Below are 13,599 nucleotides of genomic sequence, written 5' to 3' on the forward strand. Positions count from 1 at the left end.
AAATTTTCACCGCTCTCATCGCACCAGGCTCGATTTTGCGTTATTTTGGAAGGGCATCATAGATATATGTACCACGCATAGCTAAGCAACCTAGTTGGGAAAACACCTTATCCGTGAGCTTACTACTAGGCGCATATACTCGCGGAGTCACCGTCGCCAGTCACTGCCACGCTATATATACTGGTACTCTCATACTTACGCCTAGAGTTTTCCGTTGTATCCTTCCCGATTGGTTGCTGGCGTCCTCACATGTGAACAACATCGCGGTCCGAATCCTCTGAAGTTTGAAAGTTCAAATTGATGCACACTGACAGTATTCTATCGAGATAACTTCCATGGGCTGGTCTATAGAAGAAGTGTCCAAGCACAGAGATTCAAGGTCGACGTCCACGGCCTTTGCTCATTTTATTGCTGAATACTTATGATGCGCTTCGCAGGTCCTGCTGGATCGTTATCAGGAATGAAGTTTATGATGTAACCGAGTTCCTTTCGGCATGTCGTTCTCATATGTATCCAGCTTTAATCGAACCTCACATCCATGCAGAAGCATCCCGGAGGTCCTAGTATTATTTTGAAGTATGCTGGTCGGGATGCGACTTCCGCATACGAGCCTATACATCCTTCAGATGCAATTCAGCAATATTTGTCTTCTGCGCAGCGTCTAGGCCCTCTCAATAGTACGGACATTCAGGACCTTGAAGCTCAAGAGAGGAAACGGGAGCGAACAGAAGACGAGATCAAGGTTGAGCAAGCGATGAAACAAAGGCCTCCCTTGAATCGTCTGTTGAACCTGGCTGATATCGAGGTGAGATGTCCTTCATAATACTTCCTGGCCGGCTGTGACTCTCTTCTCTCTCGTTCTCTTCAGGATGTTGCTCGCAAAGTACTTCCGCATAGCGCGCTAGCGTTCTTCTCAGCAGGAGCAGAGGATGAATTGAGTGAGAACCTGTATCCTCGTCGAGCCTGTAAACGTGTTTGACAGTGCTACAAAGCGCTTAGGGAAAACGCTAGGGCCTTCGACAGGTTTTTCTTCCATGGTCGTGTGATGCGGCCAGTCTCGAAATGTGACCCTTCGACCAAGATCCTAGGTTTTCATTCTTCTCTCCCTGTGTTCGTGTCCGGCGCGTCAACAGCCAAGCTCGGCCACCCATTAGGTTGGTACTATCATTATCCACTGAAATCTACGTTGAGGCCGTTTATGGTCAGGTGAACTCAATATCACCCGAGGTTGTGGAACTGCCAACATCATCCAAATGGTGTGCACCTATGCTTCCATCTCAAGGGCAGAGATTGCTGCTGCCGCTCTGCCATCGCAGACGTTATTTTTCCAGCTATACAAGAGCACAGATCTAGCAGTCGCAACAAACCTTGTCCAGGAAGCAGAACAATTGGGATTCAAGGCTATCTTTCTGACCGTGGATGCGATAGTAATTACTACCAGAGAGAGGGACGTAAGGAGCCCGTGGGTGTTGGAAGCTCAGACTGGCAACATTCAATATTATTCGGAGGGTGATCCTGATGGAGCAACGAATCTACTTGGGACCAGCTCCTTGCATGTCGATCGTAATAATGTCCTCGATGCAGATATGAGTTGGCAAATAACTATCCCTTGGCTTCGGAGCATAACCAAATTGCCTATCGTTCTGAAAGGTCTGTTTGCTGATTGGTGCACAAGAACCGCGGTAGCTGATTTATGGTATTCAGGTATCCAGTGTGTCGAAGTAGGTTTCACGTTGAGGTTCCTCCAGTACTACGCTGGCTTGTGAATTGACTTAATGGTCAGGATGCGGTTTTGGCTGCGGAAATGGGCGTAGAAGGCATACTTTTGTCCAACCACGGGGGTGAGCTTTATTTCCATCATTTTGCCATCCTAACTTGATTGCACTGCACTTAGGTCGACAGTTAGAGTAGTGAGTTTGTTACACTATTTCCCTAACTCGGGCCTACGCAAACAGAAATCAATAGCTCCTTGCCTCCTCTTGAGGTGCTTTACAAGATACACAAACAAAGACCTGATGTATTTGAGAAGCTGGAAGGTCAGCCCTATGCCATGAGTTTGACTTTTCCTAATCAGTGTTGAATTCCCCAGTGTATATTGATGGTGAGAATGAATTTTATCTCTAATCCACAACCGAAATTCAAGATCTGTCTTAGGCGGGATACGGCGGGGAACAGGTACCGGTCGTTGATTTTCTTTTTTGTGTCGGCTTGATCCAGGATTTCGATGCAGATGTCATTAAAGCTATCTGTTTGGGAGCCAAGGCGGTTGGACTAGGTCGACCGTTCCTTTATGCTTTGAGTGTGAGTAGTCTTCATCACACTGCGGTCATGACCCCATACATGATGTCAACTACCGATAGGCTTATGGTGAAGTGGGCGTTTCCAAAATGCTAAGCATCCTCGAACGAGAAATTATGACCTCGATGCGATTACTTGGGGCTGCCAGCATTGATGACCTGACTCCAGAACTGGTATACTCTTTTATTTCTTCTGCCGACGAATGTCTGATCGCCTTTTTGTACAGATCGAACGAGTAGACTGGGAGCCAGTGAACCGACAATCCAAACTCTGACTCGAAGTTCGGCGGGTCATTCAAGTTGAAAAAGGGTTTATATTCCTACGTAGTACGAGGCTCTGTACTGTGGGCAGACTCTAATTACTCCTTGAAGTGGGTTTTACTTGATCTGTTATTCGGTACCAGTGTGGTACAGTCGAGTAAATACATGTACATACCTCGTTCAACGTGACTTACATGAAAGTTCTCGCGATGTGACATTCTTTTCTCCACTGAACTCCACTGTACAAGTACTTTCCTTCATCAAACATCTTCCAAGCGGTTTCCTGCTGGTAGCCACATTTCTCCCGACGCTTCAGTCCTTCAAACCTAGTGGATAGTAAGATGTTTCTTTTCGTTTTCTTTCTAGGGTTACTCATCAAAGTACAGTCATCCAAATTCCTTTGTTTGATGATATCGGCACTACTCGGATTTGCTGGTTGGACATTCGTGCCCAATATCGCTACCCGGCATGCTTTAAAGATCGTTCTTCAACTATATACACAACTTTCCGGTCGTCCATCACCTGCCCCAGGTCAACAACTTTACAGTCAACTTTATCGTTACACCTATGCTACCGTTGTGCTTGCTTACCTGCTTTACAATTTAATTAATGGCTCGAATAATATGGCACCAAACTTCTACGAAATCCTCGGAGTCTCACCCCTCGTCGACGAAAACGGACTAAAACTGGCCTTCAGGCAATTCGCGAAGAGATTTCATCCTGACCGAGTGGGACCACAGGGAGCGGAACTTTTCATGCAAACGAGAGATGCATTTGAGGCGTTGAAGAATCCTACAATAAGATTTGCATATGATAGGTGTGCTCCCTGTAGTTGGCCACTAAAACAAATCTCAATAAATACGCGTTTGTTTGTAGATTTGGACCCGATGTACTGCAATGGAGTAAATTAAGCACATCCCGTGAATACCTACATCACGGTCTACTTCAAGCTTCTGGATACCATTTAGCCACAGCGATAGGCTTGCTGGTATTCTCTGCTCTAGGTAAACAAAGTCCCGTCAAATTTGTATGTGATACCCTTGAGATTCGTGATTTCCTTTACTCAGTGATCCCAATATAGTGGCGCTATCTTTTGTTCTTCGTTTTCTTTGGATCTGAGTTGGCATATGTCCTAAATCCCTCACCCTCTGCTGTCTCCGTATTCTCATTCGCGTTCTGGGATCCAACTAACGGTGGCACTCGCCCAAATCTGCTGCACATCTTGTTCCCCCACCGAGTCGTCTATCAACACATTCTCTTCTTACATCAAATGTTTATTTTCACAAGCATCGCACTCACTCAAGTGGCACCACAACTATTTCCTAATAATGAGCAAGATGAACAACAGAAGTTTTTACAACAAATCAGTAGTCTGGCTGCATTCTGTGATCGTGAAGGTATTTTTTTCTTTCCGAATGCAAATTGTGTGCGGAGCTCAATCCATTTTTTGTAGCTTCCATTACACTGCACACCGAAATGCAGTCATTACATCCTTCCACACGTACTCGCTCTGAGATGCAACCGGTCCTGCAGCCAACCGTGGAGGTCATTGATGCGTTGGTAGTCGAATTAAAGGTAATTGCATGCTATATATATATATATCGCACCTTTTATGCCAACTTCCACCCATAGAATATGATCATTGAAACGAAGGTCAAACAGGACACAGGTCCTCTCCGAAATGTCTGGGAGAGTGCAATCGCTCGCAAACGGACTCGCAGTGAAGCTGGTGCTTCTCGTCTCGTTATCCCATCCTCGGATACAGAAAGAACACAACCACCGACACCAGCGTCGGCATGTGAAGGTGAAGGGAAGTTGCCGTCCCCCAGACCATCACCTCCGCCGAGGATTTCCAGTTACGCCAGGGCGAGAAGTTTGAGTTGGAGCTGAAGTACAAATCTTTTGTATTTTGACCCAATGTGTATGAATACTGCACACTAGAATGGAAATACAAGCCCGTCTTGTCTTATGTATTAAGCGAATCGGCGGGTAAGAATAAGGTGTACATGTTGTACATACTACATACACCGAAAGCAGGATGTCTCTGTGTGGTAGGCTGGGGAGTACATTGTTTGACATCAGATGCGAGATGAAGCACAGGATAAGCGGATGCGCAAGTGGGTGAAAGGAGTGTATACAGTAGAAAGCAAAAGACCCAGATTCATATTAGACACTGAATCTACTGGTGCTCATTTTGAGTTTGGCGCCATCCCAAATTCCTGAAAAGAACGCAGTGGCCCTGTTGGCGCTGAGGTCTTCAGTTGGATAATTGAGACACAGGTCGTCATCGGACAGCGGAGGACCCCTTCTGGTAAATGGCTGCTTGAATAACAAGTGTTGAGCGAAGGCGAAAGCAGGTCTATATGTGTGACTAGTGTCAGCCATCTTCTCAATCTCGAATGTGATAGACCATATCGTACGTCAAGACTAGTGAAGCGATGAGGATAATTCTGGTAGATAAGGTCGGGCGGTAAGTTCTTTCGATGAAGTACTGTTGGGAAGATGAACGAATGTCGTTGAACCGTTTGCACCGAGCACACTCACCGCGAGGTGGTTGTCGTTCGAGTCGAAGAGCGATCTCAGTCCAAAACTAAGTCCCGACTGTTTGTTGAAAATCAAATCAACCCCGAGGGACATCAAGAAGGTGCCAGCATTTGCGCAAGCAATCAACTGTAATACAAGAGTGATCAGATAAGTACAAGCAAGACAAGATGTACGAAACACGTACCATTGCGATTCTGTTTGTCCAAATAAGCAGCAAGCCTCCCGCCACACCAAACACCACAATGATCAACCAGTTCAATCCCAAACTTGAAAACAACAAGTTCGTTTTCAATAAAGTAATTCGCACACCAAATGATAATCCCCCGATGAGACAGAGTAATGTCATAGCTATCATTCGGGAAAATTCGAAGACACCAACGACCAGGCCAAGAAAACCTAAGGCAAGGACGATCAAGGTAAGGAGGATGTCGGAGATCCCGACTTGATTAACGGAATTGATGATAGCAGCCCAAGCTAGGGAAAAGCATTGAAGAACTGCATAAAGGAAGGGGCCAACAACAAACTCACAACAAACGATAACAGCCAAACCGATAGCAACACCAGTAGTGCATCTCCAGCCCCGGATACCTGCCAAAGCCAGAGGTGCGCCAATCGCTAGTAGAAATACGATCCAAACTATAGCCGGGAGGGAGAAGCCCAAGCCACTTCCATCAGTACCGGGTCCTTGTGGAATAGTCTGTTGGGTGGAGGGATCCAATATGATAACAGATCCATTCGCTGAATGAGATATCACTGGATCCGTCTTTCTTGCGAGGATGTGAGGTGCTGCAGGAAAGATTGGTATAGCTGAGACCAGCGCCGAAATAAGGGAAAGCAGCCACCACGAAACAAGTAGACGGACTACTGCCGTCATAAGAAACGAAAGTGAGTGGCCAGAACGGCAAGGAAAAAAGAAAGCGATAAAAATCAAACTTTGTGGTCCCGCCACGGACGTGTTGATTACACAGCGATCCACGGTGGACTGAAGATGGGAGAGCCCAAGAGAGCAGTTACACAGAGTTACACTGGTGGAAGGAGATACGTGTGCTTGTTGTCGCTTCCATCAGTTAATCGTTTGTTGCCACGGAACGCGAACTTCGTCGTGATTGTTGTGAAGGCAACAACAGCAACGAATCTACAACCAATAATGTACACGATAGGAGTTCCGCACGACGTACTAAAAAGTCGCGAACATCGTATCATAAGCAATGAGCGTCATATTTTGACCAATGTATGATACAAGGTTTTTCTGTTAACATGAGTCCTGAACTATATCGCTGGTGCCCTTCATTCATGCCGTCTTCCAGGAACAAGTCTACAGTGTGAAAATCAGCCAACCAATACGCATCCCAAGAAATTAGAAAGAAAAAATCGATAATCAGGATCCGACTTCTGGATCACGTTCAATCTCATATCTCCAACCCTCAAGAGCATACAAAAAGGACCCAAAATACCCTCCCGATTCTACCAAAATTACACCCCATACCAACAGATTGTATGCATGTAACCACATACGACGAACGTTGTGCTCTAGTCCGGATACTTATGACATGCACCAAGGGCTGTATGTTCGAGAATGACCACACCAGAGACCACTCAGCGAAGAGTTGTACTGGTCCTTCGCGAGCTCGGCTTACGAACAGTTGAAGATGGTACGGACTGACCGCAACCATCCCCCTTTGTATGACTCCGCCTTTGCTGCCAGGGTATAGGCCTTTGAACCGTAGCAGCCTATATGTATGGAGCCCATGAATGTGAGTCCAGCCTTACAATGAGCCTCAGAGATTTTTAGAGGATTCATTGAGGATAAAGACGCGTTTAAATGGTTCGGGATACTGATGACGATCGAAGGGTAAATGGGTCCTTTTCTCAGCAAACGAAGAGGGAAGGAGTCGACCCTTTTACTAGAGCATCATTCTGAGACTATATAGGTTTGAAACACTCACCGTGAAGGTCGAGAAAATGGAAACTGAATTTTGGTAGTGAGTGTGTGTAGGAAAGAGGCCAATTGCTTAGTCAGCCGCCCTAAACACGAGTGTATCGAACACGTCTCTTACCTTAATTCGCTCACTTGGTCGCCATGAATCTTTTCCGTTTATTGGGTATATTTTCCATCAAATACGAGTGCAAGTCAGCTAAAGCTAAATCGAATCACTGCAAATATAGGTGACTTGTCGCATCTCGCTTCCATCCTCATTCTTGTGCATAAAATTCGAACGTCACGGTCATGTCGAGGTTCGTTCAATACACTTTGTGTCCTATGGCTACCGCCGCCATTGTCCAAAATATTTCCTCGCCCTGTCAGAAACGATGCAAGACACTGATTCGCCTTTCACATAGGCATTTCCTTCAAAACTCAAGCCCTCTACGTTGCAGTTTTCGTCGCCCGTTACCTTGATTTATTCTTCCGTTTCATCTCGATCTACAACACGGTTATGAAGGTCTTTTTCATTGGAAGCAGTTGCTACATATTGTACCTCATGAAATTCCGATACCGGTATGTCGTATTGCTATTTCTACGCTGATATTTTCTGACGTGTCCGTCCAGACCCACGAATGATCCCTCCATTGACACTTTCAGACTCGAGTACTTGATAGGGCCTTGTGTCATCCTATCACTGATATTCAATTATCAGTTCTGGTTCACAGAAATTCTTTGGTCGTTCTCGATTTTCCTGGAATCCGTAGCAATTCTCCCCCAGCTATTCATGCTTCAACGAACTGGAGAGGCAGAGACAATTACTACCCACTACCTTGCGGCTTTGGGTATATATCGGGCACTATATATTCCAAATTGGATTTATCGGTGAGCAGTGTGTCTTGGGTCTTCCTTCTTCTGTCTCTGAGTCTGTACGACTTCACCAGGTACTTCTCCGAAGGCGTTGTCGATCCCATCGCTATCACCGCAGGAATAGTGCAAACTGGCTTATATATAGATTTCTTCTACATCTATTTTACAAAGTGCGTCTCGTCATTCCTGGTGTTTTACTTTTTCTGACTCATCACTCCAGAGTACTCCAAGGACAAAAGTTCGAACTTCCTGCATGAGTTTAGCATATATGTAATTAATACAGACGGCCGGTTTCAAAGAAGCCAAGATGTGTTGGCGCGAGGAGAGCTGGATATTAAGGAAATCCCGGAACAGCTCAAGCAAAGCTCGAGGCTATCAACGTAACCGAAGTGGCCTGGTTGTCATCTTATTTACAAGTTTTCCATCTATATCCCAAGAGGACTAAAGTCTAAGGTTACATGTAACCGTGATGAACCATATGTAGCTGAAGCCTACTTGGGTGTATGCCTAGAAACTCCCGTCAAATTGAAATTCGGAATTACAGGGCGCCTGGGGTCTATCAGATGCGCGTCTGTTCATAATACCGGTTTTTTATATATGGTACGATCCACAAAACGATGTTCCCAGTAGGCTTCAGTTTTCCTCCATGTACAATCCTATCTGTGTACCCGAGTCGTGTAAAGCGTCATTCACGGACTATTCCCGCTGGAGACTTCTGGTGAATGACAATGGTAGACACACTTGGCATTATCTGAAGACCGACGAGGAAATTCAAGAATGGCCACAAAACACGGTCGATAAATTCTGGATAGGACTGCCAACAGTACGTATAAGCTCACTGCCAATGAAATATGCACTGAACCCTAATGTCAGGACTTGCCGAAGCTGAGTCCCGCGAAAGACGCGTTCGAAGCTGCAAAAAATGGTTATAAATTTTATAAGAACCTGCAGGCTCACGATGGTCATTGGCCAGGAGAATATGGAGGACCAATGTTTCTACTTCCCGGTTTAGTGATTGGATCCTATGTGTCTGGAATGGGTTTCAAGGATGAAGAGCGCGGGGAAATGATTCGATATCTCATGAACCGAGCGCACCCAGATGATGGTGGTTGGGGAATGTACGTGTTACTTGTTATCATGCGTGTTGAATTCCCTTACTAAACATTCATCCTTCAGCCACGTAGAAGGTCATTCGACAGTCTTTGGTACTGCACTCAACTACGCCGCTCTTCGTATTCTTGGTGTATCCGCTGATCACCCGGTCTGTATCAGGGCTCGCGGAACACTACACAAGCTCGGCGGTGCTTGTGCTATTCCTTCTTGGGGAAAATTCTGGCTGTCTATACTCAATGTGTACGACTGGGCAGGAAACAACCCGGTCCCTCCGGAGCTCTTCGTTCTTCCTACTCAATTACCTTTCCATCCACACCGATGGTGGATTCATACCCGGAATGTGTATATACCCATGTCCTATCTCTATGGCGTACGTTTCTCTGCTCCCGAGAACGACCTCATACTATCTTTGAGGGAAGAACTATACCCCCAGAATTTTTATTCCATTGACTGGCCTGCTCAGCGTAATAATGTCTCCGAAGCAGACTTGTACGCACCCCACAGCAAAATATTCGATGGCATCAATATTGCTCTTTCATCGTACGAAATGTGTTCATTTCCACCCCTACGCAAACTCGCTTTGCAAAAGGTTTACGACCTCATTGTGATGGAAGACGAAAACACCGCATACCAGACGTTGGGTCCAGTCTCCAAAATGTTTAATTTAATCGCACGAGTACATAATGAAGGGAGGGAGTCAGAGGCATTCAAATTGCATGCCGAAAAGCGGGCAGATTTCATGTGGCTCGGGGCTGAAGGTATGATGATGTGTGGTACGAACGGAAGCCAACTTTGGGACCTTGCGTTCATTTCCCAGGCTGTCGTCGAGACTGGACTGGCGGACCTAGAAGAGAATCAGGGGGAGTTAATTAAAGCGCTCGACTGGTTAGAGAAAGGTCAAATGCTGGATAATCCCAAACACTTCGAAAAGGCTTTTCGTCATCGAACGAAAGGTGCATGGGGTTTCAGCACAAGAGAGCAGGGCTACACAGTCAGTGATTGTACTGGTGAAGGCCTCAAATCGGCCATCTACCTACAAAGACTCGAGTATGTATTGTGTCACGTTCTTTTGCCAAATTGTTTCTCAACCGTCTTAGTTTCGTTCCTAAACTCATATCCGAGGAACGAATGTGCTGGGCCGTTGACACAATGCTTTCCCTTCAAAATCCCAATGGCGGATTTGCTTCGTATGAGCTGATTCGAGGCCCACAGTGGCTCGAATGGTTGAACCCTGCTGAAGTTTTCGGTGAATATCGGTCTATCAATTGCTACATGTACTAAAGTCGTTCCCCTCAGGCGATATTATGACAGAATTCTGTTACCCAGAATGTACCACATCTGTCATTACAGCACTTGCCATCTTCCGGAAACACGTACCTGATTATCGCTCTGGGGATATAGAGTGAGCTAATCCTTCATCTTGCTATGCAGAGCTGATGTGTTTATGGGTAAAGCATCACCATACGACGAGCAATAGACTATCTACACAAAGCACAAAAGCCTGAAGGGGGCTGGGTAGGCTCATGGGGAATATGCTTCACGTACGCCACGATGTTTGCCACAGAGTCCCTGGCGCTCGTCGGAGAGAATTATAGCAACAGCGCATACTCTCAGCGGGCTTGTGAGTTTCTGATCAGCAAGCAGAGGTCAGATGGAGGTTGGGGAGAGAGTTATAAAGTACGTGGATCTGAACTTGCTGGTAAATCTGTTGCCCATGCTTTGCCTTTTTCAGTCGTGCGAGCAGGCGGCCTGGATCGAACATAAAGATTCCCAAGTCGTTCAATCCTGTTGGGCAGCAATGGCTCTCATGTACGCTGGCTATCCGTATGCAGAGCCCTTGGAGAAAGCCGTCAAGCTTGTGATGGATAGGCAGCTTCCTGTAAGTGCTTGAATTCCGACAAGATATGCCGCTCATGTAATTTCATACTTCATCTCCAGGATGGGTCGTGGGCTCAAGAAGCTATTGAAGGTGTTTTCAACAAGAACTGCGCGATCGCGTATCCCAACTTTAAATTCTCATTCCCGATATGGATGCTAGGGAAAGCACACTGGTATCTGAAGAAGTTGCATGAGAAGTCGTCAAATGATAAAGAGGATGGTGGTTCTTTTTGATCATAGACTGTGAGACGGGTTTGATTTATCAAGATTCATTACTACTGTTGATATGTAGGTGTACATACAATCTACATCTACTATCGGTGTATCACTCCGTCAGGAATGTGGCGAACCCCTCCATTGCCTTGCGCGCAGCGCCTTGCCAGTGGTCAATTTTCATAGCCTTGCTGAAAGCGATGACCCTTTGTCGCATCTCGGCTCCATCTTTGCCTCTCATTAGTTTCCATATCTCCCTCATCTCCTCTTCTATCGCCTCCTGCGTTCCTTCAACTATCGAGCCGCGATGTGTTGGCCGACCAATGCTCTCACCATTCCGCACCTGAACAAGTTCATATGCAAGCTTGAGTCTGACTGAGAGTTGATTTCTGATGGAAGAGAATGGGTTTTCGTGGGTAATAATACACTGTCCTTAGTCTTTAGGATGCACATACGCAATGAGAGGTTGATCCATAGTATATGGCCACAGAATCATAGGGACTTCATTCAAAAACGCTTCGGAAACAGAATTTGAACCAGCATGACACTTAATCAATGTTATCATCCGTTATCCACATCACAACTTCCGAGTTAGTATTCTAGGCAGTACTCACCAAATACCATCCAGTCGCGTTATGTTTCAACACCGCTTGTTGGGGAACAAACCCGGCCAATAGTCCATGGCCAGACTTCTGGATTGCCTCGCGATGATCTGCCGTCAGCAGTTTATTGTTAATGGCACCCGCGAACAGGAATGGCAGAGGCGGCTCTGCACCGAGCAGTGTTTTCAAGAGTGCATCGAATAAATGTGGGGCGTTGGAAGGAAGGAAGGTAGTCCCAAAGCTGATATATACGACACTGTTCTCTCCATAGCGGTCGAGCATGTCATCCAAGAAAGATACGACTTTTCGATCCTCGGTAGAAAGGACTTGCACCTCCGTGGGTATTCCATCAGTCCACCATGTCTCCGGATACTGTGGGCTACGAACAACACAATTCAAATAACTGGCTATGATGCATACTTGATCAAAGATTCATACCCAATATGATAGAAAAGGTGCATTGGCGATATATGCTGCATTTCTTCCGCTTCCCCTGGTTCCATAATTGGAGTGGTGTGTATAATGAAGCCGTTTAGTCGGTCCATACGATTGGTGATTGATATGGCTAATTGCGCTTGGGAAACAACTACCGAGCTTTCGCTGGTGTCCAGTGAATCCGTCTGCGGGTCTGCAAATATAGATGGCCTTCAGCTGTAATCAATTTGACACTGACAAGAAAAGTTACACACTAAGTTCATCTGTGACAAGAGAGTTTCTAATCAGCTTGTGGTTATGGAAGTGCAAAATTCAACCTACGATGATGCATCGGGGGTAGGCTGACTGTTTTGGCATCGATATTAGAAGCTCTACACCAGATCTTCAATTCCATTTATTTGAACTGCGTTTAGCTAAAAGACAAAAAGCCATTGTCGAAGTACGAACCTTGTATGCAACATGATCTACTGTCAAATTCTCATATATGCCAGTCTCCACTTCTTTCTCCGCTTGTGAATAAATCGGTCTCCAAAAGGTTTCAGGATATTCTTCCTTGCGCAGCCAATATCTGACACGAATAGATTGTAAAGGGTTGCCGGTTGTGTAATTTCCCGAATCGAGCTCACAGATTCAAAGTGGCCGCGTTCGTTGGGGAGTAGCATAAGGCGGGTATTTTATGCAATGTATTGCATTTTGAAAAGTAAATCTTATCCAAGAGGTCGACTGAAGGTAAGGCCAAAATCTAATATCGAACTAAAATCAATACCAAATAATCGACGAACAATAGAAAGACATACGTCTATGATTGACAAAGAAGGCACCTGTTTGAAAGTCGATTGCTGAGTTCCGGGAGTGAAGAGCTCTTCCAGAAACGCCGGTATCAAGGCAAATAACGAGACCATTTGTTCCACCAGGGAATCCTTTTTGCCTTCTCCTAAAAGCTCCAAATGCAAGCGCGAGCGAGGTTCGTCCTGAAGCCCATACAGCGTCATTTCCTGCTCGAATGAAGGAGACAACCCCGAAGTGCTTGTTCCAGTGGTGACATAAGTTATGTGAAGCTCAGGATACATCACCAAAAGATTCATAGTAAAGGCAAAGATTGGACGCACATGTCCAAAGAACGGAGAACATATTATGAGGAAGTGAGTAAGAGACATGTTGTAAGGTCGAAGTTCGCCCAGGTTAATGAGCGTTTGAAAACACACATCAAAATTATACCAGAAGAGGAAGACCGAGACCACCTTGGAACCTCCTTGCGTGAGAGAAAGCCAGCCCTGAGGCAGTTAAGCATCTAGTGAATGAAACAGCTGGTAAGCTCAAAAGCATATATGTATGTAAGTAATCACCCACGTCAGCCTGATGATGCCTGGACGATCTCCGATTATAGCACATAGCCACGTGGGTCGTATTTCTCGCTTTGACCGATCCAATTTCGGTGAATCATACACATTATTGCCAGTAAGGC

The 13,599-nt window shown here is 45.8% G+C and overlaps 6 protein-coding genes across 6 annotated transcripts; 4 read left to right on the forward strand and 2 right to left on the reverse strand.

The window, feature by feature from the left end:
• Positions 1-335: 335 nt before the first annotated feature.
• Positions 336-2,754, forward strand: C8R40DRAFT_1184316 (FMN-dependent dehydrogenase-domain-containing protein; the record flags this gene model as incomplete). Its single annotated transcript, XM_046232989.1, has 13 exons — positions 336-379; positions 438-492; positions 545-805; positions 869-948; positions 1,000-1,154; positions 1,192-1,650; positions 1,705-1,721; positions 1,784-1,841; positions 1,956-2,036; positions 2,155-2,175; positions 2,231-2,301; positions 2,361-2,471; positions 2,525-2,754. 13 exons carry the CDS (start codon positions 336-338, stop codon positions 2,570-2,572), a joined length of 1,461 nt encoding a protein of 486 aa, XP_046087835.1. The 3' UTR covers positions 2,573-2,754.
• A 211-nt stretch (positions 2,755-2,965) lies between these two features.
• C8R40DRAFT_1041962 (uncharacterized protein) lies at positions 2,966-4,011 on the forward strand (the record flags this gene model as incomplete). The annotated part of the gene is made up of 3 exons (XM_046224042.1): positions 2,966-3,375; positions 3,435-3,585; positions 3,640-4,011. 3 exons carry the CDS (start codon positions 2,966-2,968, stop codon positions 4,009-4,011), a joined length of 933 nt encoding a protein of 310 aa, XP_046087836.1.
• A 713-nt stretch (positions 4,012-4,724) lies between these two features.
• C8R40DRAFT_1041860 (uncharacterized protein) lies at positions 4,725-5,976 on the reverse strand (the record flags this gene model as incomplete). The annotated part of the gene is made up of 5 exons (XM_046224027.1): positions 4,725-4,917; positions 4,979-5,049; positions 5,103-5,228; positions 5,287-5,576; positions 5,631-5,976. 5 exons carry the CDS (start codon positions 5,974-5,976, stop codon positions 4,725-4,727), a joined length of 1,026 nt encoding a protein of 341 aa, XP_046087837.1.
• A 1,206-nt stretch (positions 5,977-7,182) lies between these two features.
• C8R40DRAFT_1160066 (ER lumen protein retaining receptor-domain-containing protein) lies at positions 7,183-8,150 on the forward strand (the record flags this gene model as incomplete). Its single annotated transcript, XM_046229967.1, has 6 exons — positions 7,183-7,204; positions 7,269-7,337; positions 7,443-7,599; positions 7,651-7,908; positions 7,968-8,063; positions 8,114-8,150. The coding sequence occupies 6 exons, from the start codon at positions 7,183-7,185 to the stop codon at positions 8,148-8,150; spliced, it is 639 nt and encodes a 212-aa protein (XP_046087838.1).
• Positions 8,151-8,539: 389 nt separating this feature from the next.
• Positions 8,540-11,118, forward strand: C8R40DRAFT_1169258 (terpenoid cyclases/protein prenyltransferase alpha-alpha toroid; the record flags this gene model as incomplete). Its single annotated transcript, XM_046231346.1, has 8 exons — positions 8,540-8,716; positions 8,767-9,011; positions 9,070-10,053; positions 10,104-10,252; positions 10,303-10,408; positions 10,461-10,683; positions 10,739-10,885; positions 10,945-11,118. The coding sequence occupies 8 exons, from the start codon at positions 8,540-8,542 to the stop codon at positions 11,116-11,118; spliced, it is 2,205 nt and encodes a 734-aa protein (XP_046087839.1).
• Positions 11,066-13,477, reverse strand: C8R40DRAFT_115066 (uncharacterized protein). The gene is made up of 9 exons (XM_046229548.1): positions 12,932-13,477; positions 12,761-12,876; positions 12,582-12,702; positions 12,456-12,516; positions 12,389-12,397; positions 12,138-12,327; positions 11,712-12,078; positions 11,553-11,644; positions 11,066-11,486 (listed from the first exon to the last, which is right to left on the reverse strand). Exons 1-9 carry the CDS (start codon positions 13,289-13,291, stop codon positions 11,210-11,212), a joined length of 1,593 nt encoding a protein of 530 aa, XP_046087840.1. The 5' UTR covers positions 13,292-13,477; the 3' UTR covers positions 11,066-11,209.
• Positions 13,478-13,599: the final 122 nt, after the last annotated feature.

This window comes from Lentinula edodes (assembly GCF_021015755.1).
Source record: "Lentinula edodes strain Le(Bin) 0899 ss11 chromosome Unknown C8R40scaffold_12, whole genome shotgun sequence".
NCBI lineage: Eukaryota > Fungi > Basidiomycota > Agaricomycetes > Agaricales > Omphalotaceae > Lentinula > Lentinula edodes.